Genomic DNA, 26,468 nt, shown 5'->3' with positions numbered 1-26,468 from the left:
TTAGGAGTAAGAGATAGATCAGCCATGATTGAATGGCGGAGGAGACTTGATGGGCCAAATAGCCTAATTCTACTCCTATTCCTTATGACATGATCCCTAATGTGCTTGTAAGTTACAACATTTTCCTTGGTGTAGCTAATTGATAGAATAGTGCTATTGGGAGCCAGCGTTGATGGCCTTCTGTGTGATAATAACAGCCAATAGAAGTTTGATACATATTATTATTAAAATGTGTTAATTATATTGATGCCAGATTAAAAAAAGGTTAAGCAGCAGTCTATCCACTCCTGATGCAATTTCCAGTTTTGAGTATCTGCTTGAGCAACTTGTATAAAATAATGTGTAATAGAGGAAATGATACTGCATGTCTTTTTAAGTTGAATGTTTTCTTCCAATGTCCAAAATTGCCACACTGCTCACTATAACCTCTTTTGTAGGGTACTGAAACAGGATTTGTTCCAAGTGTTCAAGATTTTGACAAGAAGCTTGCTGAAGCTGATGCCTACTTACAGATTTTAATTGATCAACTGAAGGTAAATGTTTAGTCCTGTAACCTATGGAAAAAATGCACATTTGCCAAAAAGATTAATGTGATATTGCATTGTGGGGTGAAGGGGCCTGTTCCAGTGCTGTACTTTTCCATTTTGGCAGTTTGATCAGCAAGGACCAAATTCAATAGCTAGAATTGGGAATCTGCCAAATCAATTTCCTGACAGTTTTACCATAATCAGCCTCAAGTTTTTGTTAAATTTGAATGCTAAAAAACATCTCAGTTCTGAACTCTGTATGAATTAACAAAGGAGTAATCAATCATGATTTTACTAGGACTTGGTTGGTAGTTCACTAACTTGTGAGTTAGAAGTTGAGTATGCATCTCATTTGAGATGCATTGATCGAAACAAGTGTGGTCAGACACCAGTACATGTGAAATATAGCACTGCAAGAGTTACAACCACAAGTGGATGAAATGATCTATAACATTATTTTGGAGATGAAAGGGGTTATTGCTGGAAAATATTTGCCTTACAACCAACATCACAAAGTGTATAATTAATTGATTATTATTGAATCTTGCTGTGCATAATTTGATCAGCTCATTTTTTACTTCACTGCAGTTCTGCATTTTAAAAGTACCTAATTGGTTATAATTTTTTTTGAAATATCCTAAAATCATGAGGTGGTTTCCTTTTTTTTTTCTTTGTCGATGTTCCCCTTTCTGTTTTCCCCAACCTTTTCTTCCATAGCTCATTGATGGTAACATCTTGGCAAGTCTCTTCTGCACCCTCTGCAGCAGAATCACATCCTTCGTGTAGTGTGGCATCGGAAGTGTGCACAATACCTCAGCTGCGGGCTAGCCAGTGTTATGTAAAGGTGTAACATATTCCAACTCTTTCATATTCTGCCATGGCTCATGAAAGCAAACATTCCAAATGCCTTCTTCGCCATCTTTTCCTCTTGTGCTGCTAGTTGTAGGCATATGTAGACTTATACCCCAAGGTCCTTCTGTTCATCTATACTGCCCTTGTTTGCCTTCCCTAAATGCATAATCTCACACTTGAAACATAAAACATAGAAATACATTCACAATGCAGAAGATCCTTATTGCTCCATTCCCTGCCTAACCATGTGCCTATCCAAACGCTCCCGAAATGTCTCTATCATATCTGCTTCCACCACCACCCCTGGCAGCACATTCCAAGCACCCACACCTACTGCGTTTAAAAAAAACTTTTCCAATACATCTCCTTTTAAACTTTACCCCTCTTACCTTAAAGCTGTATCCTCTATTCTTTGACAGTTCCACTCTGGGGGGAAAAAACCATAATTTACCTTATCTATACTTCTCATAGTTTTATATTGTTTACAGTGTACTATGTTTACATTCTGTTGTGCTGCAGCAAGTAAGAATGTCATTGTTCTATCTGGGACATATGACAATAAAACACTCTTGACTATACGTTTTTATCAGGTCTCCCCTCAACCTCTGGTATTTTGGAGAAAACAATCCAAGATATGTCCAATTTCTTCCTTGTAGCTGATTCCCCATAATCCATGCAGCATTCTGGTGACTCTCTTCTGCACCCTCTCCAAAGCCTCCCCATCATTCCTGTAATGGGGTGACCAGAACTGCACAGAATAATCCAAATGCAGCCTAGCCAAAGTCTTATCATGACTTTCTGGATCTTATACATAATGCCCAGAGAATTGAAGGCAAGCATAACATATACCTTCTTTACCTACTTATGTTGCCACTTTCAGGGAGTTTTGGACTTGCCCCCCAAAATCGCTCTGCACATCAATGCTGTAAAACGTTTTGCTATTAACATATACCTCCCAAATTGCAACAACTCAAATTTGCTTGGATCAAACTCCACCTGCCATTTCTGCCACTTGTCAGAAGTAAATTCCATTTGCCATTGCTCTGCTCAGTTTCCAGCTGATCATTATCAAGCAATGTAATATCGTATCACATGCCAGCGTCTGTTTCAACATTCCAGCTTCTTCCACCTGACTCCAATTGTAATAAAATAAAAACAGGGATCTGGGATGATAGGCAGATGGAGCCAGATGGGGGAGGTGTCTGGTGGACAAGGTGACCCCATGTTCTGGCCTTTCTGGTTACAGAAAGGTGCCCTGAATGAATTTACAAAACGCTACCTGAAAATTTGAGATATAGAATTAAATTTGCTCTCTCAAAATTTGAGCGGGTGAAAGAGTCAATAAATCAACACTTTTTTTCATCTTGCATGTTTTCACGTATGTGCAGATGATATGGCTGCACATAATGGAAAATTAGGAAACAGACCATTTTCTGTAATGTACCCTGCTATAACATGGGGGGTTGCCTGCTGTGTGCAGTCAGGACACTTGTCATTTTTCTTCCCTTTAATTATCTTTATATTTTCGTTGGGGCTTCATTTATTTGAGTATTTATTTTGCCACAGTTCTACTTAAGTCCTCAAAATTCCATTTTGCTTAAATGTATTATAATTTACTTTTGTACCATTATTAAATGTTTTATCACAACCAGAATTGGAACTCTCAATTTAATGGATAAACGATATTATTTTGAAATAAGTAATTCTTCACATAATGTGCATGCTTTTGTATGTGTTAAATGTCTAATTATTTGAGTATGCAGAAGTGGTTAAAAAAATTCAAAGCATTTAGCATCATGTGTATGAGCCAAACGATAGAACAATTTTTCCCCCAACCCTATAATATATATTCCTAACATAGCAGTTGGTATATGTAGGAAGGAACTGCAGATGCTGGTTTAAACCAAAGAAAGACACTAAATGCTGGAGTAACTCAGCGGGACAGACAGCATCTCTGGAAAGGAATGGGTGATGTTTCGGGCTGAAGAAGGGTCTCGACCGAAACATCACCCATTCCTTCTCTCCAGACCTGCTGCATGTCCCACTAAGTTACTCTAGCATTTTGTGTCTGTCTATAGCAGTTGGTGTAGATCAACAACACGATATCCACCAAGCCACCTGCAAGAGCTTGTGTAAGTGTTTCTGTCCTGCCACCTACCTGTCGTCCTCTGGCTTCGACCCCTGTTTTGGATTGACTGTGGTTTACCAATGAAAACCCATGGGGATTTCCCCCTCTTATTTCTAGTCATCTACATGACCACATGACCAATTGGGTTTTTTTCTCTCACCTTCCACTATCTGCCTCAAGTTTCAGGTACTCTGTCCACTCAAAGATTACTGATAACACCTCCATTGTTTGGAATAATTTCTTTAATTTTCCATGAGGAATGTTATAGATTAACTTGTGTATTTAACGTGCTATGTTTGCACACCTTTCCCGACTTTTTCACATTCATTTCTATTCTACGTTATGTTTGCTGTGTCCACAGGAGTACAAGCAATTCAGTTACACCATAGGCAACAGGGTATAATTACAAATTGAAAAAGTGATATAATTCATCAAAATAGGGACACAATCAAAAAAGTGTAAGTGCATTAAAAACAAAGCAAGATAGTACATAAACTATAAACAGATATAATTTGTTTTTAATCTTGGTCTAGTTACTGAAAGATAAAACATCTTCCATTGCTGTTGTCCTATTGAGCTTAGTTTTTATCATTTATGTTGTTCCAGTTTATTGTATTTTTCATTGTTCAAAGAAAGAAAACCTAATTATAAAACACGCATCATTTTATTTTTGCATCCAAATTTTGCTCTTGTGTTGAGTGGTTGGTTGAGGCATGAGTGGTTGCGAAATGGAGTAGTTATTAAAATCTGGTCTATTGTTGAAGTAACTTGGATAAAGGCTCGCACTGTTGACTTCCGTTGTAATTGCATATATTTTTCACGCTTTCAGTTGTTCGATGAAAAAGTCAAGACTTGCAATGATGATGAGCAGAGAAGGGTAAGTTCTCAGTTATCATTGCGTTGTAACTTGAATAATTTGCACATTAGCAACAATATGTGATAAAGTCATAGAGTGATACAGTGTGGAAACAGGCCCCTCGGCCCAACTCGCCCACACCGGCCAACAATGTCCCAGCTACACTAGTCCCACTTACCTGCGCTTGGTCCATATCCCTCCAAACCTGTCTATCCATGTACCTGTCTAACTGTTTCTTAAACATTGGGATAGTCCCAGCCTCAACTACCTCCTCTGGCAGCTTGTTCCATACATGATGTCCAATATGATTTTTTTTTTAAACAATAAAGAATGCTTTCAATGATTTTGAGGCTAATTATTTTGATTTCATGCATAATTGAGAAATTAATTAACATCAATGAAATGATGAAGAAGAAATACTCAGCAAGTCAGCAGCTTCAGAAAGGGGAATGTGTTTTTGAACAATGTGATGAATTGAAAAACAAGTTCATACTATTGATTTTCATTCCCACAAAAGATTACTTTAAGTAAAGAGGAGAAATGAGAACTGAAGGTACAAAAAAAAAGACACACAGTGCTGGAGTAACTCAGCAGGTCCGGCAGTATCTCTGGAGAACATGGATAAGTGATGTTTTGGGTTAGGACCTTTCTTCAGACTGTTTGTGGTATTGGGAGGGGGAATATAAAGCCTATCGAGTGATAAAGTTGAGGGAGTGTGTAGGAAGGAACTGCAGTTGCTGGTTGATACCAAAGATGGACACATCTTGTGCTTACCTAAAGGTGAGGGAGGTTCTTGAAAGGTAGATGGTTGGACAAAGGCCAGAGATGAAAAGACATAAGGTTTGAGACAATGATAGAAGAGTTTCAAATTGTGAAGCAAGAGGGTGGGAATGGGGCGCGAGTCCAGATGGGGAACAGGGAAGTGTTTGTGCCGTTGGGTTGTAAGCTACCCTAGCTTATGAGGTGATAATCCTCCAGTTTGTGTGACCTCACTCTGGCAACGGAGGTGTCCAAGGACAGAAAGTTCAGTATGGGAAGGGGAGTTAAAATGGTTTGATAAGTGAGAGATGAATGGATCTACCAATACTCTCTCCGCCTAGCAGAGCTGGACCTTACCCTCAACAACTTCTCCTTTGACTCCTCCCACTTCCTCCAAATCCAAGGCGTAGCTATGGGCACTCTCATGGGCCCTAGCTATGCCTGCCTCTTTGTAGGGTACGTCGAACAATCCCTGTTCTAGTCGTGGGATCCCGTTGGAGGTGGAGGAAATGTTGGAGGATAAATTGTTGTATGCGACGGCCAATGGGGTGGAAGGTGAGGCCAAGGGGGACTGTATCCTTGTTACGAATAGGGGGAGGGGGAGCATGAGCGGAGCTGCCCTATCCCCGAACTCTACCTCCGCTACATTGACGACTGCATTGGTGCTCCCTCTTGTACCCATGCAGAACCCACTGACTTCATCAATTTCACCACTAATTTCCATCCTGCTCTTAAATATACTTGGACCATCTCCGACATCTCCCTACCGTTTCTGGATCTCACCATTTCCATCACAGGAGACAGACTAGTGACCGACACCTACTACAAACCCACTGACTCCCATAGCTATCTTGACTGCACTTCCCACCCTGTTTCCTGTAAAAACTCTATTCCCTACTCCCAATTCCTCCAAGTACGCCGCATCTGTGCCCAGGATGAGGTGTTCCATACTAGGGCATCGGAGATGTCATTCTTTAGAAAATGGGGTTTCCCCTCTTCCATTATAGGTAAGGCTCTCACTAGGGTCTCCTTAATATCCTGCAACTCCGCTGTTGCTCCCCCTCCCTCCATTCGTAACAAGGATAGAGTTTCCCCTTGTCCTCACCTTCCACCCCATCGGCCGTCACATACAAAAAATTATCCTCGCAACATTTCTACCACCTCCAACGGGATCCCACTACTGGCCTCATCTTCCCATCTCCATCCCTTTCTGCTTTCCACGGGGACCGTTCCCTCTGAAACTCCCTGATCCACTCGTCCCCACCCAAACCACACCCTTCCCTGGCACTTTCCCCTGCAACCGCAGGAGGTGCAACACCTGTCCCTTTACCTTACCCCTCGACTCCATCCAAGGACCCAAACAGTCTTTCCAGGTGAGGCAGAGATTCACCTGCACCTCCTCCAACCTCATCTTTTGTATCTGCAGTTCCAGATGTCAACTTCTCTACATTGGCGAGACCAAGCGCAGTCTCGGCGATCGTTTCACTGAACACCTCTCAGTCCTTCTCAACCAACCTGATCTCCCGGTGGCTCAGCACTTCAACTCCCCCTCCCATTCCCAATCTGACCTTTCTGTCCTGGGCCTCCCCCATTGTCAGAGTGAGGCCCAGTGCAAATTGGAGGAACAGCACCTTATATTTTGCTTGGGCAGTTTACACCCCAATGGTTTGAACATTGACTTCTCTAACTTCAGGGAGTCCCTGCCTCCCGTCTTTATCCTCCCCCTTCCCAGTTCTCCCACTAATCTTCCTGTCTCCGCTACATCCTATCTTTGTCCCGCCCCCTCCCTTGACATCAGTCTGAAGAAGGGTCTCGACCCGAAATGTCACCCATTTCTCCTCTCCCGAGATGCTGCCTGACCCGCTGAGGTACTCCAGCTTTTTGTGATACCAGCATTTTGTGTCTACCTTTGATGTGAGGGATCCAGTAGGCCGAGGTGGACCAGGTGCAAAGTTTTGGCGAAACATTTCCCACTCCCACATTGATTTTTCTGTCCCGGGCCTCCTCCATTGCCAGAGTGAGGCCAAATGCAAATAGGTGGAATAGCACCTCATTGGTAGCTCGTTACCTAATGGCATGAAAATTGAATACTCTAATTTTTGATAACTAGCCAACCAATCCGAACCACGCACACCCGCACGTACACCCCCCCCCCCCCCCCCCCCTTCCTTTCTCCTTATCACTTATTTTGTCTTTTCTACTCTGGCCTCTCAAAAAGCCACCATTACCTGTATCCACCTGTCACCAGATCCGACGCTCGCTTCCAGCTTTCTTTCACTCCCCCCCCCCAAAACAATCTTTTCTGAAGAAAAGTCCCACCCTGAAATGTCTCCACTCCATGTTCATTAGCGATGCTGCCTGACCCACCGAGTTACTCTGGCACACTGTCTTTTTAAAATTAATTTAAGTAACATTTTATGACCTAATTTTTCTATCATTTTCACCTTTTCTCAGCTGATATTATTTGATTTGATACTGGATTATGGTTCCAAAGACACTGGGTGCTCTCTATACTGTGCAGCTCTCATAAAGTTGCTTCATTTAAGCCCCAGGGATTCGACCCATCCTCATTAGTGTAAATCCCTGAATCCTTTTGACTGTGTTTTACCTAATTTATCAGGATTTATAATGGAATCATTACCACATATGCAGATTTTGTCATTGTATATATGATACAAACCACTTCCATGCGAAAAGGGGGTAGATTTTCTTTAAACATTCAGTTTCTGTATGTTAGCGACAGTTAAAAGGGTTTTTTCTGAAGTGACGCACTAGAACCACCTCGCCGCCGTACATTTTTGTACTTCAATTGTGGCTTGGATCCCCTTATGTTAATTTTAGCACGATTTTGCCTTACCTACTTTATGAATTAAATCGAGGGATTGAGTTTATTGCATCCAGATTTACAGATAATACAAATGTGAGTAGGAAAGCAAGTTGTGAAGAAGTGAATTATTTGCATGAAGTATGTATAGGTTAAGCACTGTATGAAAATTTGAAAGGTGGAGCCAAATATTGGGAAGTTTGAGATTATCCATTTCATTGGAAGGATGGGAAAAGCAGTGCTGTAATACAGAGGTCTACTGTCCTTGTACATGAAGTAAGCACGCATGAACAAGCAAGTAGAACATGCCACACAGAGCAGTACACCCCAGGAACAGGCCATTCAGCCCACAGTGTCTGTGCCAAATTAGAACTGCAAAAGGAGTGTTGGCCTTAATTTGCAGAGGATAATGTATAAATGTAAGAAAGTCTTGCTACAACTGTACACACACCAGAGCTGGAGGGCTACATGTGGTTTTGATCTTATTTAAGTAGAGAGTTCCATTGGAGGTAATTCCAAGAAGATTCACCCACATGATTCCTGGCAAGAAGAGATAGTCTGAGAAATGGTTAATCCTTTGCTCATTGGAAATTAGAAGAATGAAAGATGGCTTTATTGAGATATGTAACATTTTATGGGGATTTGAGAAAATGGATGCTGAGAGAAATAAGAATTGAAAATGCTGACAGTTCAGACAGTAGCTGTGAAGAGGGAAAGAGTTAAGGTTTCAGATCGATGACCAGAGATCAATAGATAATATCCTTGGATTTTGAAGGATATGAGATTAGATAAGGAAAGAGCTGCTGATTTGAGTGATTACTCAAGAATTATTGTATGTTGCAGGAAGCACAAGGACTTGATGGCCTACTTTGGTTTCAACTGCTTATCGTTCTTCAATATATATTGCAGGTGCATCATCTGCCATTAACAAGCCTGTTATTCAGTACCATCGCTATTTGCATCATTCAGTTCCTTTTGCTCTCCACTTTATTACAGACATTCCTTTAGTTCTTGCTATTGCTTCCCATTCCTTGCAACTAAAATGTTAACTGCTTCCTTCTCTGCATGTTGCCTACTTGAGTATTTCAACATTTTCTACTTTTCCAGATTCTTTGAGATGGTGAGAGCATTGTTTTCCTCATGAGGAAATCTATAGTTATGAAGCAGTGTGTCAGAAATGTGTGTTCAGGAGAATCTTTTTTTCTCAGTGGTTCATAAATCTTGAGAATTCTCAATCCCAGAGAGCCATGGTAGCTGAATCGTTCATTATCCTCAAGGCCAATAGCAACAGATTTTTAATCTATTGAGGAATTCAAGTTATTGAAAATGCCAGGAAAATGGAATTGAAGCCAAGGTCACGCTTTATTGAATGGCAGAGAAAGCTCAGGGGGCCATATTCTGTACTCCTGCTCCTTCGATGGCAACTACAGTACCCTCCATAATGTTTGGGACAAAGACCCATCATTTATTTATTTGCCTTTGTACTCCACAATTTGAGATTTGTAATAGAAAAAAATCACGTGATTAAAGCGCACATTGTCAGATTTTATTAAAGGCCATTTTTATTTTGGTTTCACCATGTGGAAATTACAGCTGTGTTTATACATAGTCCCCCCAATTTCAGAGCACCATAATGTTTGGGACATATAGCTTCACAGGTGTTTGTAACTGCTCAGGTGTGTTTAATTGCTCCTTATTGCAGGTATAAGAGAGCTCTCAGCACCTTGTTTTTCCTTCAGTCTTTCCAGCACCTTTGGAAACTTTTATAGCTGTTTATCAACATGTGGAACAAAGTTGTGCCAGTGAAAGTCAAAGAACCCATTATGAGACTGAGAAACAAGAATAAATGTGTTAGAGACATCAGCCAAACCTTAGGCTTACCAAAATCAACTGATTGGAACATCATTAAGAAGAAAGACAGCACTGGTGAGCTTATTAATCGCAAAGGGACTGGCAAGCCAAGGAAGACCTCCACAGCTGATGACAGAAGAATTCTCTCTATTATAAAGAAAAATCCCCAAACACCTGTTTGACAGATCAGAAACACTCTTCAAGAGTCAGGTGGTGGAATTGTCAATGACTACTGTCTGCAGAAGACTTCATAAACAGGAATACAGAGGCTACACTGCAAGACGCAAACCACTGGTTAGCTGCAAAAATAGGATGGCCAGGTTACCGTTTGGCAAGAAATACTTAAAAGAGCAACCACAGTTCTGGAAAAAGGTCTTGTAGACAGATGAGATGAAAATTAACTTCTATCAGAGTGATGGCAAGAGCAAAGTATGGAGGAGAGAAGGAACTGCCCAAGATCCAAAGCATACTACCTCATCTGTGAAACACGGTGGTGGGGGTGTTGTGGCCTGGGCATGTATGGCTGCTGAAGGTACTGGCTCACTTATCTTCATTGATGATACAACTGCTGATGGTGGTAGCATAATGAATTCGGAAGTGTGTAGACACATCCTATCTGCTCGTTCAAACAAATGCCTCAAAACTCATTGGCCAGCAGTTCATTCTACAGCAAGACAATGATCCCAAACATACTGCAAAAGCAACAAAGGAGTTTTTCAAAGCTAAAAAAATGGTAAATTCTTGAGTGACCAAGTCAATCACCCGATCTGAACTCAATTGAGCATGCCTTTTATCTGCTGAAGAGAAAACTGAAGGGGACTAGTCCCCAAAACAAGCATAAGCTAAAGATGTCTGCAATACAGGCCTGGTAGAGCATCACCAGAGAAGATACCTAGCAACTGGTGATGTCCATGAATCGCAGACTTCAAGCAGTCATTGCATGCAAAGGATATGCAACAAATGACCACTTTCATTTACATGACATTGCTGTGTCCCAAACATTATGATGCCCTGAAATGGGGGGACTATGGATAAACACTGCTGTAATTTCTACATGGTGAAACCAAAATGTATAAAAATGACCTGTATTAAATTCTGACAGTGTGCACTTTAACCACATGTGATTTTTTTCCATTGCAAATCTCAAGTTGTAGAGTACAGAGGCAAATAAATAAACGATGGGTTTTTGTCCCAAACATTATGGAGGGCACTGTATACTTGCAACTATGTGGATTCTAAGCTCTGGAATTTTCTTTCTAAGACTCTCCATCTCCCTTAAGATAGTCATCTGTCCTTCTGTAATTATTTTTGGCTAGGTGTCAATAAAAAATCATCACTCTCGTGGTATGTTGCACATTGTTTATGCCTGCATCACTGCAGATCAATAATGGTGGTATTTATAGACTTAGAAAAGCTCAGATTCCCTCGGTTTAGTGTGTATTGTATGTGGGAGGTGATTTCATTGAGTCAATGTGAACAGGTATAAATTGTGTAGGAAGGAACTGCTGATGCTGGTTTAATAGACAATAGACTATAGACAAGAGGTGCAGGAGTAGGCCATTCAGCCCTTCGAGCCAGCACCGCCATTCAATGCGATCATGGCCGATCACTCTCAATCAGTACCCCGTTCCTGCCTTCTCCCCATACCCCCTCACTCCGCTATCCTTAAGAGCTCTATCCAGCTCTCTCTTGAAAGCATCGAACGAACTGGCCTCCACTGCCTTCTGAGGCAGAGAATTCCACACCTTCACCACTCTCTGACTGAAAAAGTTCTTCCTCATCTCCGTTTTAAATGGCCTACCCCTTATTCTTAAACTGTGGCCCCTTGATCTGGACTCCCCCAACATTGGGAACATGTTTCCTGCCTCTAATGTGTCCAATCCCCTAATTATCTTATGTTTCAATAAGATCCCCCCTCATCCTTCTAAATTCCAGTGTATAAAAGCCTAATTGCTCCAGCCTTTCAACATACGACAGTCCCGCCATTCCGGGAATCAACCTAGTGAACCTACGCTGCACGCCCTCAATAGCAAGAATATCCTTCCTCAAATTTGGAGACCAAAACTGCACACAGTACTCCAGGTGCGGTCTCACCAGGGCCCGGTACAACTGTAGAAGGACCTCTTTGCTCCTATACTCAACTCCTCTTGTTACGAAGGCCAACATTCCATTGTCTTTCTTCACTGCCTGCTGTACCTGCATGCTTCCTTTCAGTGACTGATGCACTAGGACACCCAGATCTCGTTGAACATCCCCTCTTCCTAACTTGCCACCATTCAGATAATAATCTGCCTTTCTATTCTTACTTCCAAAGTGAATAACCTCACACTTATCTACATTAAACCGAAGATAGATAGAAAAAGCTGGAGTAACTCAGCGGGACAGGTAGCATCTCTGGAGAGAATGAATTGGTGACGTTTCGGGTCGAGACCCTTTAAATTGTTTCCTATTTTAAAGTTGTGCATCTTCCCTGGTCTTTATATTTCCAATACAAGTTCCTGTGTGTGTCTTAATAGGGACTGTTCGTGCTAACGATACAATATTTACACTTCCCTGATGACATTGCATCACCTTTTGTGGAGGGATGATCTCAATACAACATCGCAAATTTGCATTCACAGCACTTGTCATGAATAGGGACATGAACATTTCAAATCACTACTTGCTCTGTTATATTTATAATTTGTTACGTTGATTTCACATGATGTTCCCTTTAATAAGACAAGAACATTAATCCTGAATTTCTGCCTTGATTGATTAAAACCCTACAGTAGATCTGCCAGATTTTGAATGCAAGATTTTGATGTTTGAACAATTCTTCTGTCTTTGGCATTGTTCTATGCCTTCTGCTCTTGGTTTGGCCTTTTCCGAGGCTTTTTCTTTCCAGATATCATTCTCTGTCAGTTGAGAATTGATGGATGATATCTTAGAGAGAAGTGATGATTGGCTGCAATAGCTCGCTGGATTTTCAATGGCTATATATTTATAAATATATTTACTTGTGTCGAGCTACTGTTACGGCCTGTTGATTGAACTTGTAGAATATCTTCATCTTAAGACCGTGAACTAATGAAGCTGCTGATGGGGTTTCCTGATGAACCATTGGAAAATTGTGTTCTAAAACTCCGTGCTATGCTCATATACTATCCCAATGTTTCCTAATGGAAAATAAGTACTTTTTAATGTTTCTGACATGTTTTCGTTTGTTCTTTTAAATATGATTGAGTTAACTCCTACCTCTGAATTATTTCATGTAACAAGCAGTAAAAAAAAATGCTTTAACTGCACTTTGGTTTGGATTTAATTACTAAAGCTGTTGTTTGTCCAAATTTTTAGTACTTGTAAAATATTGCAGATTTATCTCCACTAGAAACTATTTTTTCCCCGAATAATAAAACATCAACAAAACCTATTTGTTACTTTTTTTTCCAGAAAGTTGAAAGTCTCAAGGAAGTAACAAATGTAAGTGCATCCCTATGGTTATTTTTGACTTGTTCGCTAATCAGAGTTAAATTTCATCAATTAAATTTTGTATTAAACTGTGAAAAATATTTGTGATCATTGCCAGTGCTGTATGTTCTTTTATTTTTGCAGAGCATGGTTGAATCTATTAAACACTGTATAGTGTTGCTGCAAATTGCCAAGGTAAGATGGCAGCCAACATCTTAATTACTTTTTGTGCTTTGGTTATAAAACCTCTGAGTGAACTAAATTTTTATTTGTGAAATGTTTTAAAATAATTTACTAGAACATTGCTGGATTATTTCTCATATCATCATTATAAAATGAATGCAGCAGGGAACTTCCAAATATTTTTTCAGCAATGAGTCAGTTTTGGGCATAATTACTATAGTTTCAAAAAGAAATTATGATCAATGTGGCATCAGATTATAAATGGTTTGTTATCTTGAGATTGCAATGGATAACATTTTGCAATGGTAACATTTTGAATTGTTTGATTTATACACAGGCCTATGTGGTAGGTGACAATAATGATAAAATTGACATGACACAAATACAACCCAGATCAATTCAGTGATAAGTTGCTGGCCTAGAATTTGTGATCATTGTTGATACATTGGCACTCTCTGCTGACATCAAAGAAAGCCACCCAGAAAGATCTAGTACTGTAGTCTCTGTATGATATGGATTTTGCCATTCATGGTGTTGCTGTATGGCTTTCGCTTTAAGAAATCTCTGGTGTCTGGTTTCCGGCTGTATATATATGATATGATATGATATGGTGACTGGTGTTGTAAAGCAAGCTCAGCTGAACTAAAACCTTTTGCTGACTACAAACTCAAAATTGGAAATCCCAGTTTTCAGTTAAAGTTTTTTTTCAAAGTACAGAGCTACAAATGAAATTGGTAGAAAGTGAAATATTAAGATTTTTTTTTAAATACATGGAATTTTAAAATATGCTAGAGTGGTCATCCAAAAAAACAATTTTTTTTTGGCAAAGCCTAAAAGATTTTTATATAATAATAATTTAAACATTTTAAAAAGTCACCTGAATCTCTTACAACAAAGCTACACAGTTCTTTATTTCTTCCTTTCATTTTGAGCTCCAAATGAAGAACAATCAGAAACATGTACTTACTTACCAGTTCAGAGCAGTTGGTGGGAAAGATTTTAAGGAACCATGTAGCTACTTTCAGTTACTATTAGGGCACTGTGGCTTTTTGTTTTGCTCTGTAGGGCCAAGTTTGTGGCAAGATGTTATCCTGAGGGGAGAGAGAGCACTTCGCTAGAAATCCTGAGCTGCAAATGTTTAAATAGAAAATTCTGTGCTGCTGGTCACATTTAGTTAGCATTGGTGGCACAAATGCTATCAAAGCTCCAGTGACCGACCGGCTTGATTCAGATCTTGGCTGCTGTTGAGATGGTGTTTGCATATTCTCCCTGTGACTACATGGGCTTCCCCTGCATGTTTCACTTCCGTTTCGCATCCCAAAGCAATATTATGGAGTAATTGGCAACAAAATTATTGTTGGTTAAAGGCCAATAAAAGGATAGCCATGTATGAGAGACCATTTAAGTTACAGGGGTACTGGGAAGTATGGAAAGGAACAATGGGACTTGTGTGATTGCTCTACTGATGGCTGGTGTGGAACAGATGGGTGGAATGGATCACCTGTGTAATGTGAGATTTAATTTTAACTTTGTTAATTTCTTTACTTGATCACTCCTCTCTTTATATCAGTTGCTATCAACATTGCTGTGTCTTTTATTAATTCAAGATAAATTGATAACTGACCAAGCAATTGTTCAGGGAATTGACGATGAAAACCAGTACTTGTAGGCTTTAAATTTGTTTAATCTCATTAATTAACACAAAACAAGAAGTTTTTTTTCAATCGTGTGTACGATTTGACTTATTTTGAGGTTAAGACCAATTCTCATGCATGACGTTTTCATCTTCATCAATCTCTTATGCATTTTTTGTCTGTTCTGGATATTTGATTAAATAGAGTCAACAGTCAAATTGTAGATTGAATTACAGTTTTTACTTTTACATCTTTTAAATAATTATTTACTCAATTTGATTCTTTGCTGCATTATCGAATTGAAATATTTGTTTTCAGTACACTGCATTCCTTTATTCTGTACGTTTGAAATCTTGATTAACCCGTTCTTCATTTCAGTGTACTAAGCTTATGAATGTAAAGGCAAAGAATCTTTTCTGTTAAAATGCTTGTTTTCTACCTGACATCCACTGTTCCATTTTATTTAAGTTGAGTTCCATCAATTTTAAACTACTTTTATCTGGATGTCATTGGTGATTAGGTTTTTCTGTTTTTCACAACTGTGAAATTCTGTAGCTCATCAGAAAGAAGTTGATGTTTCATGGCGCATCATGGGGATTTTTATTTCATAGATTGAGTGATCAGAAATTACATTGAGATCTTTCTGATAAATCGTATCCAGTCAGAGAAGATTACACTTCTAGTTTGTATCATCCTTCTAGTTTGTATCATCCTTCTAGTTTGCATTTTTCCCTTTTCTGTGCCTATTTAACATACTTGTTTTCATCCTTTTTATTCCTCCCCAATCAGTGCATAGTTCAGAAAATAAACAAATTGCTCTTAACTCCTCACAGCATCTGGTTTTAATATACTGCTGCACAAGTTTGCGGAGGCAAAAATTGCTGTCTTTTCAGTGTTTGACCAAGTTCAGCCATGCGGGGAATCATGTACTAACGGATCCTGCATTTCGTTACATTTTACGACTCAGCTGATATTCAATTGATTATTTTTGCACTGGTTCCATCTTCATGCAGAATGAATAATGTTGAGAATCCAACGGCATAGTTCATCTTGCAGAAGAAATTAGTGTCTTGATCCAAATCTCGTCACGTCCCATTTGCCTCCACGGATTCTGCTTGACCCGTTGAATTATGGCAGCATTTGGAATTTTTTGCTGCATAAATGTAGAACTTTGTGGCTAAAGTTTCAATTCTACATGTTCCAAGAGTTCTAACAGCGAATACTGCCATAACATATATGTATTTTTTATTTGCTCTTGGGAAATACCTGATTCTGGCAACATCTCCTTTTCTGCTTTTTCTTTGATTGTCCTGAAAAGTATGGGATGACTATTAACGGGAATGTGTCGGAGAGAAAATGTGAAGATTTTCAGCCACCAATGATAAATAAATGGTGCTATAGGTTCCAGTCAGGAAAGGAATTGATTTGAAAGCCACAATATTCCCACCTTTGACTTTCTGATGGCCTCGCCCTTCAGAAAGGTACAGATTGTAGGCCAAGCTGAAGCTGCATGAGGCCCCTGAGAGGGATAAACCATTCTTCTCATTCCCTTTGGTCGGCCATCCTTTACGGAAGCCAAGTTTCAGGTTATGCCTGACTATTGTCATTTTTCTGCCATCCCTTCACTCGTAATACTTGTAGTTGAGAACATGTTTCTCTGTTTTGCTATTTGTTCTTCCTTTAGTTCTGGTCAGAATTTTCCACAATAAATGTCAAGGGAGCATGTCACAACCTGCAGGTATGTTTGGTAGTAGCTGGATGGGTGCGGCTCTTCATCACCTTGACACCCTGGATAATTGTTCATTTTCACATACTTGTGATGCTCATAGTCTCTTGTTTCCAGTTCCTATGGAAATAAAGTACACTCTATGTGAGCTCCAGTTGCTGATGAAGGAGAGTGTGGAACATGGTGTATTTTGTATTATTTATCTGATGATTGCTGTTAGTTTAAGAAAATAACTACAAATCGATTTATTCACAAAATGCTGGAGTAACTCAGCAGGTCAGGCAGCATCTCGGGAGAAAAGGAATGGGTGACGTTTCGGGTCGAGACCCTTCTTCAGACTGATGTCAGGGGGCGGGACAAAGGAAGGATATAGGTGGAGACAGAAAGATAGAGGGAGATCTGGGAAGGAGGAGGGGAAGGGAGGGACAGAGGAACTATCTAAAGTTGGAGAAGTCGATGTTCATACCACTGGGCTGCAAACTGCCCAGGTGAAATATGAGGTGCTGTTCCTCCAATTTCCAGTGGGCCTCACTATGGCACTGGAGGAGGCCCATCCTACTTTAGTCTCCTAAAGTAACAGATTCACATGTCAAAATTCATGGCTACCCAAATTAGATAATTTCCCCAAGGGCTCATCCCAGGCATCGCCTGAATTTAAAACAATAACCCTGATCAAAAATCTTGAAGAACTTCTAGAAAAAACATTGCAAATTCAAGTTGGTTGTATGCATCTTTTGAAACTGCATTCATCACAATTGTTGGCCAGAAATTGTGCCCAATGAAGTGGAATTTTTGAATTGTGTGCAGAATATTAAAATAAATCTCCCTGATTCTTTGATTATCCCATGTTTCTCACGTCTTTAGCAGTGAAAGATATTTTTTCCGATGCTCACATTTGTTGTTGGAAAAGAGATACCAGGATGAGCCAGCTGACCTTAAGTACAGATAGACACAAAATGCTGGAGCAAATCAGCAGGTCAGGCAGCATCTCTGGAGAAAATGGATAAGTAATGTTTCAGGTCGGGACCCTTCTTCAGATTGATTATCTTTAGGAGAGTGGGAAAAAATTCTGGAGGTGAAAAAGTAGATAGCAGGACAAATCGGGGCTGGCAACAGATGACCTCAGGTGAGCTAGTTCGCTGATAGACAGATTGTTGGATAGGGACAGGTGTAAGCCCAAGTGGGTTATATAGTTGTGAACTGTGAAGCTAGATAATGGATTTTTAGTGGAGGGTGAAAATTGGTGCTGGGGAAGGGAGTGGAGGGTAGAAAGTAAGGTGGTGGGGGGGAGTGTTTGTAGAAGTTACCTAAAAGTGGAGAATTCAGTGTTCATACCATTGGGTTGTAAGCTACCCAAATGAAATATGAATTACTGTTCCTCCAATTTGTGTGTGGCCTTGCTCAGACAATGGAAGAGGCTCAGGACAGAAAGATCAGTATGGGAATGGGAAGGGGAGTTAAAGTAGTTAGCAACCAGGAGATCCAGTGGGCCTTGACGGATTGAGCATGTGTTCACCAAGTCTACGTTTGGTCTACGTTTGGTCTTGAGTCTACATTTGGTCTTGCCGATGTACAAGAGGCCACATCAGGAACACTGGATACAGTAGATGAGGTTAGAGGAGGTGCATGTGAACCTCTGTCTCACCTGGAAGGACTGGATGGTGTCGAGGGAGGAAGAATAAGGATAGGTGTTACATCTTCGGTTACAGAGGAAAGTACCTGGGGAGGAGGTGGGAAGGGATGAGTGAGCCAAGGAGTTATGGAGGGAGCAATCTCTGCATAAGGCATAGAGGAGTTGATGAAGATTAGTGGTGGTATCATGTTGGAGCTGATGGAAATGTCGGAGGATGATGTGTTGGAGCTTGGGTGAAAGGTGAAGACCTGGGGAACTCTATCCTTGTTTAATCTTGAGGGAGATGGAACAAGAACAGAACTCTGAGACACAAGAGACCCAGATGAGGGATCCATCTATAATCAACTATTAACCTTGATTCAAGATGTGCGCAGCCTGCAGCAACCCTCCTGCTTCTAAGTTGCCTGGTCCAGTCAATATTCCCCATGTACGGAGAGAAAAATAACAGTTTTTGCACTTTAACCAATTTACACTGACCTTGAGCACATGAGGCCAGAGTAGCACTTGGTATTATTTGCCTTGTGGGGTAAACACAAGCAATTCTTGCTTGTCCCATGGCAGTACAACCAAGAAAATGAGACTGCTACTTGGAGAAAAATTCTAGAAAATAGAAGCTAAAACACTATCATGGAACTGTTCAGTCATAAATTTCAGCTTCAGCTGTTTGTTTCATATGTTTATTTGTTTGTCACTAAACAAATACAAAGTAAGATAATTCCTTCTTTCAAAACACGCTTTGTATCTGGTATAATGAACACTTTATCCTAAAAGAGATACATAGAAAAACAGTAATATGATACCTTGCTCTAAACAGTTTGACGCATTTTCAAAGCTGGACGTCAGACAGCATTACTGACTTGGGTGATTCATTTCAATGTAGCTATTAAATTGCAGCTCCTGTTTTTTTTAAGAAAGTTCTTAAAATGGGAAACATTTATATTCTGGGCACGTTTAGTTCTACGTATACTAATGATTACCAAAGCTTTAAATGGGGTATTTTAGACTTTGCTCAGTTGTTTGACGGTATCTTGAAAATGTTTTTCTTTCCAACATTTTAAGGACCAAAGTAATGAGGAGAAGCACGCAAATGGAATTATAGTAAGTTTGTAAACCAGTATGATACTTTGTTACTCTTTCTTTTATAGTCGGGTATACACTACAAGGAATAAATTGTGATAAGCAATGCTGTTTAAAGGAAATATCTTCCGTATAGGTTTCTGGATGTTTGATTACTGATTTACTGCTATTTACTTTTCCCTCTGGTTGCCTCTGTCTCTCGTATGTCTTCTCTAGCTTTGCATCTGCAGTGATTTGTAAGAGGATTGAAAATGGCAAGACAATTAATGTTCCTACCGTTACATAATGGTACAGATCTATTCATGACAGATTTGATATTGTGCCTTTAAATTAAAATTGTATAGTGTTGCTGCATTATATTGTTTCTCGGGTTTTTGGATTACAGTAATAATGCAAGCTTTCATTTTGAGATCCCTTGCCAAGGTTTAGCTTGACCTTAATCAGTTGCTGGACTACAGTTTGCAGCCAAACAGGAAATATCTGGTGCGTAAGCTTATGTAGATGCTGGGTTTTGGAACTCTCAGCCTTAAAATGGTCTGATCTTTTTGAAAATCAGTAATGCTGGGTTTCTGGCATTTTTAATTCTCTATCCAGCTCCTGGACTTTCTTTAATATTTGCTTTATACTTGCTTGGCATTCATTTGCCTGGTTGTAGAATTAGATGCTGTTTAACTCATTAAACCATGCTATGGTTTGAGTGTGCTGCCTGCTGGTATTTTTGTTGAATGTCGTGTAGCATCATGTAGTGTGTACTGTGCAACATGCTGACGATGAATGAATTCACATTTCAATAAGTTTCATCTGTGACATATGGTAAGTTTTACATATATTGTGTTCATTTATTATCTATGGCTTTCAATTAATGAGTGCACCAGTTTCATTTTTCAACATCAGATGTTGAAATGTTAAAGTCAGTTCATTTTATTTAAATGTAGTAAAGAAAATACTTTATGTATTACAAGCAACACTCTTGAAATATTTTACTTCTATTCGTGAATAGTAAAATGAGGATAACATAAATGTTACCTGTAAGATGGCTTTTTAATAGTTGCCAGTACGAACATCTCCTTGATGAAATCCATACTTTTACATATATTTGGGGTTATTCGCTGCTCAGCTGCGAGCCATTTCTTGCACATTGAATTATTTCTGTAATATGCCATAGTTGTGAAAAATAGACTGCTTTGCAAAAACTCCAAAACTTGAGTATTTATTCACCTTTTAAATTTTGGATAAAACGTCACAAATGTGTATGATTTCAAGATTGTTGCCTGGCTGTTGCTTCATTTACGTTGTAACGTGACATTTTTGAGTACCTATTAAAATGTTGTATATTTTAGGTCCTTGAAAATTTGCCCGTACTTCTCGCAACAATCAAACATAAAGTTGATACGTACAAATTTCTAAAAAATACCTTTAAGGAATTTGTATGCATTCCAAAATTGCTTATGTTGTGTTAACAAAGTTGTGTTAACGAAAACCAGACATGGCATGAATGGAAAACTGTGCTTTCATAATTGAAACCACTGAACAGCAAAAATAATCCTCAAATATTGCACATAAACTACAAGACACGTATTTACATGAGATTTCAAGCTGCTATGTGCTCCTATAACAAACAGGGTTAAATAATTGATCACTGTGTTAATTGTTATAGTTTATAATCTTTCCTCTTCATTAGTTTAAATTTCTCCTCACCCCTTCTCAGGTTTCAGCTGACTTCCATTCTGGATCTGTTTCTGTACCCTGCTGATTTCCATTATTACTGTGGTGATGCAACATTTTTTTATAATTTCTCTTTTTCTGATCTCTCTAGAGTACCATCAATCCAGTGGATGGAATTTTTCTGCCTAATCCTTTGGACTCAGCTGTAATTAGCACTATGCCTACCCAGACTGTATTACCACCAGGTATCTAGTTACTTCCTCTAGTTCATTCATATGATTTGTAATAGTACTATTATAAGCAAGTAGTCTAATAATAATTGCATTTAAGAAAAACAAATAAAAATCACAGCAAAAAAACAAGTGCTTGAGGAACTCAGTGGATCAGACATCTCTGGAGGGAAAAGGACAGACAACATTTTGGGTCTGGACTCGTCTTCATACTGGAGAACTACTTCAAAGTTTGAGGAGGTTTTGCAGTGGTACAGTAAAATGGAAACGCAAGATTTGTAGATGCTGTAATCTTAATAATAATAATAATAATGCATTATATTTATATAGCGCTTTTCATATACTCAAAGACGCTTTACAGAGATTTAGAGAACATAGGGAAATGAATAAATAGATAAATAAGTAAATAAGTAAACGAACAGAGAAAGGAGACAGAAGGTGAGGTGACCTTCAGTGGTTGAAGGCAGTACTGAACAGGTGAGACTTCAGCGATGTTTTGAATGTGGTGAGTGTGGAGGAGTCTCTAACGGTTTGGGGTAGTGAGTTCCATAGGGTGGGAGCAGCGATGGAGAAAGCCCTGTCCCCCCAGGATCTGAGTTTGGTCCGGATGTGGGGGGATAGGAGATTGGCAGCAGCAGAGCGGAGGGTGCAGGTGGGAGTGTGCCTGTGGAGGAGGTCGGTCAGGTAGGATGGTGCCAGGTTATGGAGGGCTTTGTAGGTTATGAGGAGGATTTTGTACTGGATTCTCTGGGGGATGGGGAGCCAGTGGAGTTTGTAAAGGACGGGGGTGATATGGTCACGGATCGGGGTGTGGATCTTGAGCAAAAAACAGTGCTAGAGAATGTTACTGAATAAATGACTTTGTCAAATCAATAGTGAGGCTAATGCAGCTTACTGTTATCTTAGCATAAGTATCATTCAGTGACTTCAGGCAAAGGAAGATGTATAATTGAAGTAAAAGTTGAGAAGCATCTCTCGTGTAGATAGAATAGTAAAGAAGATGTATTTTATGCTTCCCTTTATTAGTCAGAGCATTAATTCGGAAGTCATGTTGCCGCTTTATAAAACTTTGGTAAGACTGCATTTGGAGTATTATATGTAGTTCTGGTTGCCCCATTCCATGAAGGATGTGGAGGCTTTGGAGAGATTTCAGAAGAGGTTACCGGAGTGCTGTCTGGATAAGAGGATGTCAGCTATAAGGAGAAATTGAGCAAACTTAAATTGTTTTGTATGCAATGTCAGAGGTTAAGGGGAGACCTGGTAGAAGTTTCTAAAGTTATGAGAGGCATTATATAAGGTGAAAACTTTTTCCCAGTGTGGAAATGTCGAAAACAGAGGTCAGAGAGGGAAAGTTTTAAGGAAACGTGCGGAGCAAGTTGTTTTTCATTGAGAACGATGGGTGCCTGACCGAGCTGCCAGTGATGGCAGCGGAAGCAGATACAATAGTGGCATTTAAGAGGCTTTTGAATATGTGCATAAATATCTGGGGAATGGAGGGATGTGTTCATGTAGCGTCATGTTCGGCGCGGACATTGTGGGCCATAGGGCTTGTTTTTGTGCTGTGCCGTACCATGTTAAAACTATGTTCTATCCACTCGGAGATCATGTGCCCCTCCGTTGGCTTAGTAAAAATAGCAACTTGCTGTCTAATTCACCATTTACATTAAAGATGGAAAGTAAATTTGTAGTAGGAAAAATCTGGCATTTCACATCCAGCAATATAATTTTCCCAATGGTTCTCTCCCCCTCATCTGTACCTGATGTATGAATGAACCCACCCACACTAACTTGAACTTTCTTCTCTGTTTATGTATTGACATTTTAACATTGCATTTCCTTGTCAGACTAAAGCTCAGTTCCTTGTTCTATTCACCCAGATTCCTGTAGTCATCTTGTTATTCCTTGGTTATCGTTGACTCGTTGAGGCCTAATCTAATTAAAAGTAGAATTATTGTGATATCTCTAAGAGCAGCAGTTTGTCTTGGGGTAATTAGTCCACGTGAAAGTTATTGCATATGAAGCTTTATTTAAGTGCTGACAATGGGACTGAGAACCATGCTGCAGCAGTATTGAAACTTTGAATATTATGCATACTTCCGGTCACCACACAGTAGAAAGGATGTGGTCGAGCTAGATCAGCTTCTCAGTCAGCATGGACGAGTTGGGCCAAAAGGAAAGTTTCTATGCTGTGCAATTCCTCAGTGCTGGTGGCTGGAAAATTAAGTGAAATTTGCCTTGGTTGTTTCAGGATGATACAGTAGTGCAGTGATTATGTTAGTGGACTTGTAATCCAAAGACTAAGACTAATGATCTTGAAAGATGAATTTGGATCTCCCCATGGTGGCTCAGGGAAGTTAAATTCACTTAAATAAAATCTGAAAATAATAATCAAGCATTATTGGGCTAAAATACAAATTTGTTTAGTTGACTAGTGTTCTTTGGGGAAGTAAATCTGTCATGTTTTTGAGAGTTTTGCTGTTCAAGAAGGCAGCTCACTGCTTATATCTGATCAAAAGCATTAGAACAGATAAATATATGTTGGTCTTACCAGTGTTGCTATGTGAGAGTAAGAAAAAAAGGTAACTGTTCCTTTTATGGCAATAAAACTTGCAGTGCATTTTCTTTGCAGGACAATAAATGATATTTGCTATTGGTTAGCCTTGTCCTTGATGGACCTAATCTTACTGTAAATTTAATGATGGAGCGCGCAAAGCTCATGGAAATTGCTATTCCATCTCTTCTCTTAATCTAATCTTTGTTTCCCTCTAGTTTGCTCTTTGAACTGAATGTCAAAAATGTTACACGACTCTAATTTGCCCTGGTTCAGATTCTCACCGCACATTAATGATTTACTTGGCTGATTAAACTGATACGCATCTGCTTGCCCTTTAAGCAGAGATCCAGATTCTCAAAGTAGCATTTTGGATTTTGAAAATCTTCTTTGTTGCTTTTGCAGTATATTTGGGATCATTTTCTTGCTGTAGAATGAACTGCTGGCCAATGAGTTTTGAGGCCTTTGTTTGAACTTGAGCAGAGAGGATGTGTCTATACACTTCAGAATTCATTATACTACTACCATCAGCAGTTGCATCATCAATGAAGATAAGTGAGCCAGTACCTTCAGCAGCCATACATGCCCAGGCCATAACACCCCTACCACAGTGTTTCACAGATGAGGTGGTATGCTATGGATCTTGGGTAGTTCCTTCTCTCCTTCATACTTTGCTCTTGCCATCACTCTGATATAAATTAATCTTTGCTCATCTGTCCACAAGACCTTTTTCCAGAACAGTGGTTGCTCTTTTAAGTACTTCTTGTCAAACTGTAATATGGTCATCCTATTTTAGTGGCTAACCAGTGGTTTGCATCTTGTAGTGTAGCCTCTGTATTTCTGTTCATGAAGTCTTCTGCGGACAGTGATCATTGACAAATCCACACCTGACTCCTGGAGTGTGTTTCTGATCTGTCGAACAGGTGTTTGAGGATTTTTCTTTATTATGGAGAGAATTCTTCTGTCATCAGCTGTGGAGGTGTTCCTTGGCCTGCCAGTCCCTTTGCGATTAGTATGCTCACCAATGCTCTCTTTCATCTTAATGATGTTCTAAACAGTTGATTTTGGCCAGCCTAAGGTTTGGCTGATGTCTCTAACAGTTTTATTCTAGTTTCTCATAATGGCTTCTTTGACTTTCATCGGCACAACTTTGGTCCTCATGTTGATAAACAGCAATAAAAGTTTCCAAAGATGATGGAAAGATTGGAGGAAAGAGTAGGTGCTGACAGCTCTCTTATATCTGCATGAGGCAACTAAACACACCTGAGCAATTACAAACACTTGTGAAGCCATGTGTACCAAACATTATGGTGCCCTGAAATGGGAGGACCATAGATAAACACGGCTGAAATTTCTACATGGTGAAACCAAAATGTGTAAAAATACTCTTTAATAAAATCTGACAATGTGCACTTTAACCACATGTGATTTTTTTCTATTACAAATCTCAAATTGTGGTGTACAGAGGCAAATAAATAAATGATGGGTCTTTGTCCCAAACATTATGGAGGGCACTGTATATTGTTTACCGTGCAAAGGACGCTGTAAAATGTTAATATAAATGCAAGATTTAATATTTTTGATATTTTATGCAGCTAATTGCTAGGTATCTTGTGGTCTCTATTGTGCATCTGTCATCTGTGAAGCAGGACAATTAGCTACATTTCCCTTACTAATCAGACTGATGCATAGAGTCTGAAGGCAAGTGAAAATTAGAAAAGGCGAGTTCATTGTCACATGTATATAAAGAGAAATATAATGGAAACAGAGTATAAGAAATGGTGGCACAGTGGCGCAGCTTGTAGAACTGCTGCCCCACAGCACCAGGGACCCAGGTTCCATCCTGACCTCGGGCGCTGTCTGTGTGGCGTTTGCACGTTCTCCCTGTGATCACATGAGTTTCCCGCAGGAGCTCCCTCAGATGTGTGGGTTTGTAGTTTAATTGGCCTATGTAAATTTGGCACTATTGTGTAGGGACTGGATGAGAAAGTGGGATAACATAGAACTGGGTCATGGACTCAGTGCGCCGAAAGGCCTGTTTCCATGCTGTGTCTTTAAACTAAACTAAAGGTTCAAAATTGGAAATTGAAGGAAATCCGTAAATTAATTTCCATTGAAAAGAAAGCAAACTCTGACCAACTTGCACTGAGGATATATTGAGGTACAATATTGTAGACATTACTGAATGGCAGCTTGTTAATGGAAGGGTTGGACAAATGGATTGTTTTCATGGAGGTTGAGGCCAGATCTGACAGAATTGCATAAAATATGAGAGGCACAGATATGGTATTGGATATGGATGAAGGGATTAGAAGTAACATTAGCAAATTTGCAGATGACACAAAGCTGGGTGGCAGTGTGAACTGTGAGGAAGATGCTGTGAGGTTGCAGGGTGACTTGGACAGGTTGTGTGCGTGGGCGGATGCATGGCAGATGCAGTTTAATGTGGATAAGTGTGAGGTTATCCACTTTGGTGGTAAGAATAGGAAGGCAGATTATCTAAATTATGTCTTTTGGAAAAG

The 26,468-nt window shown here is 39.7% G+C and overlaps 1 protein-coding gene across 4 annotated transcripts in view; it reads left to right on the top strand.

The window, feature by feature from the left end:
- The window catches only part of osbpl9 (oxysterol binding protein-like 9), a 126,169-nt gene that overhangs the window by 59,887 nt on the left and 39,814 nt on the right, over positions 1-26,468 (top strand). For 2 of the 4 annotated variants that reach the window (XM_078408539.1, XM_078408542.1), the window contains 6 exons: positions 438-533; positions 4,337-4,384; positions 13,230-13,259; positions 13,392-13,442; positions 19,483-19,521; positions 21,317-21,410. In XM_078408539.1, coding sequence (XP_078264665.1) covers positions 438-533; positions 4,337-4,384; positions 13,230-13,259; positions 13,392-13,442; positions 19,483-19,521; positions 21,317-21,410 — 358 coding nt within the window. Of the gene's footprint in view, positions 1-437; positions 534-4,336; positions 4,385-13,229; positions 13,260-13,391; positions 13,443-19,482; positions 19,522-20,292; positions 20,314-21,316; positions 21,411-26,468 lie in introns of those variants that run through there. The other 2 variants (XM_078408541.1, XM_078408543.1) reach the window with 2 other exon arrangements.

This window comes from Rhinoraja longicauda, chromosome 11 (genome assembly GCF_053455715.1).
Source record: "Rhinoraja longicauda isolate Sanriku21f chromosome 11, sRhiLon1.1, whole genome shotgun sequence".
Lineage (NCBI taxonomy): Eukaryota > Metazoa > Chordata > Chondrichthyes > Rajiformes > Arhynchobatidae > Rhinoraja > Rhinoraja longicauda.
Note: the sequence above shows the minus strand (reverse complement) of the source record. Positions and strands in the feature narration are given on the sequence as shown.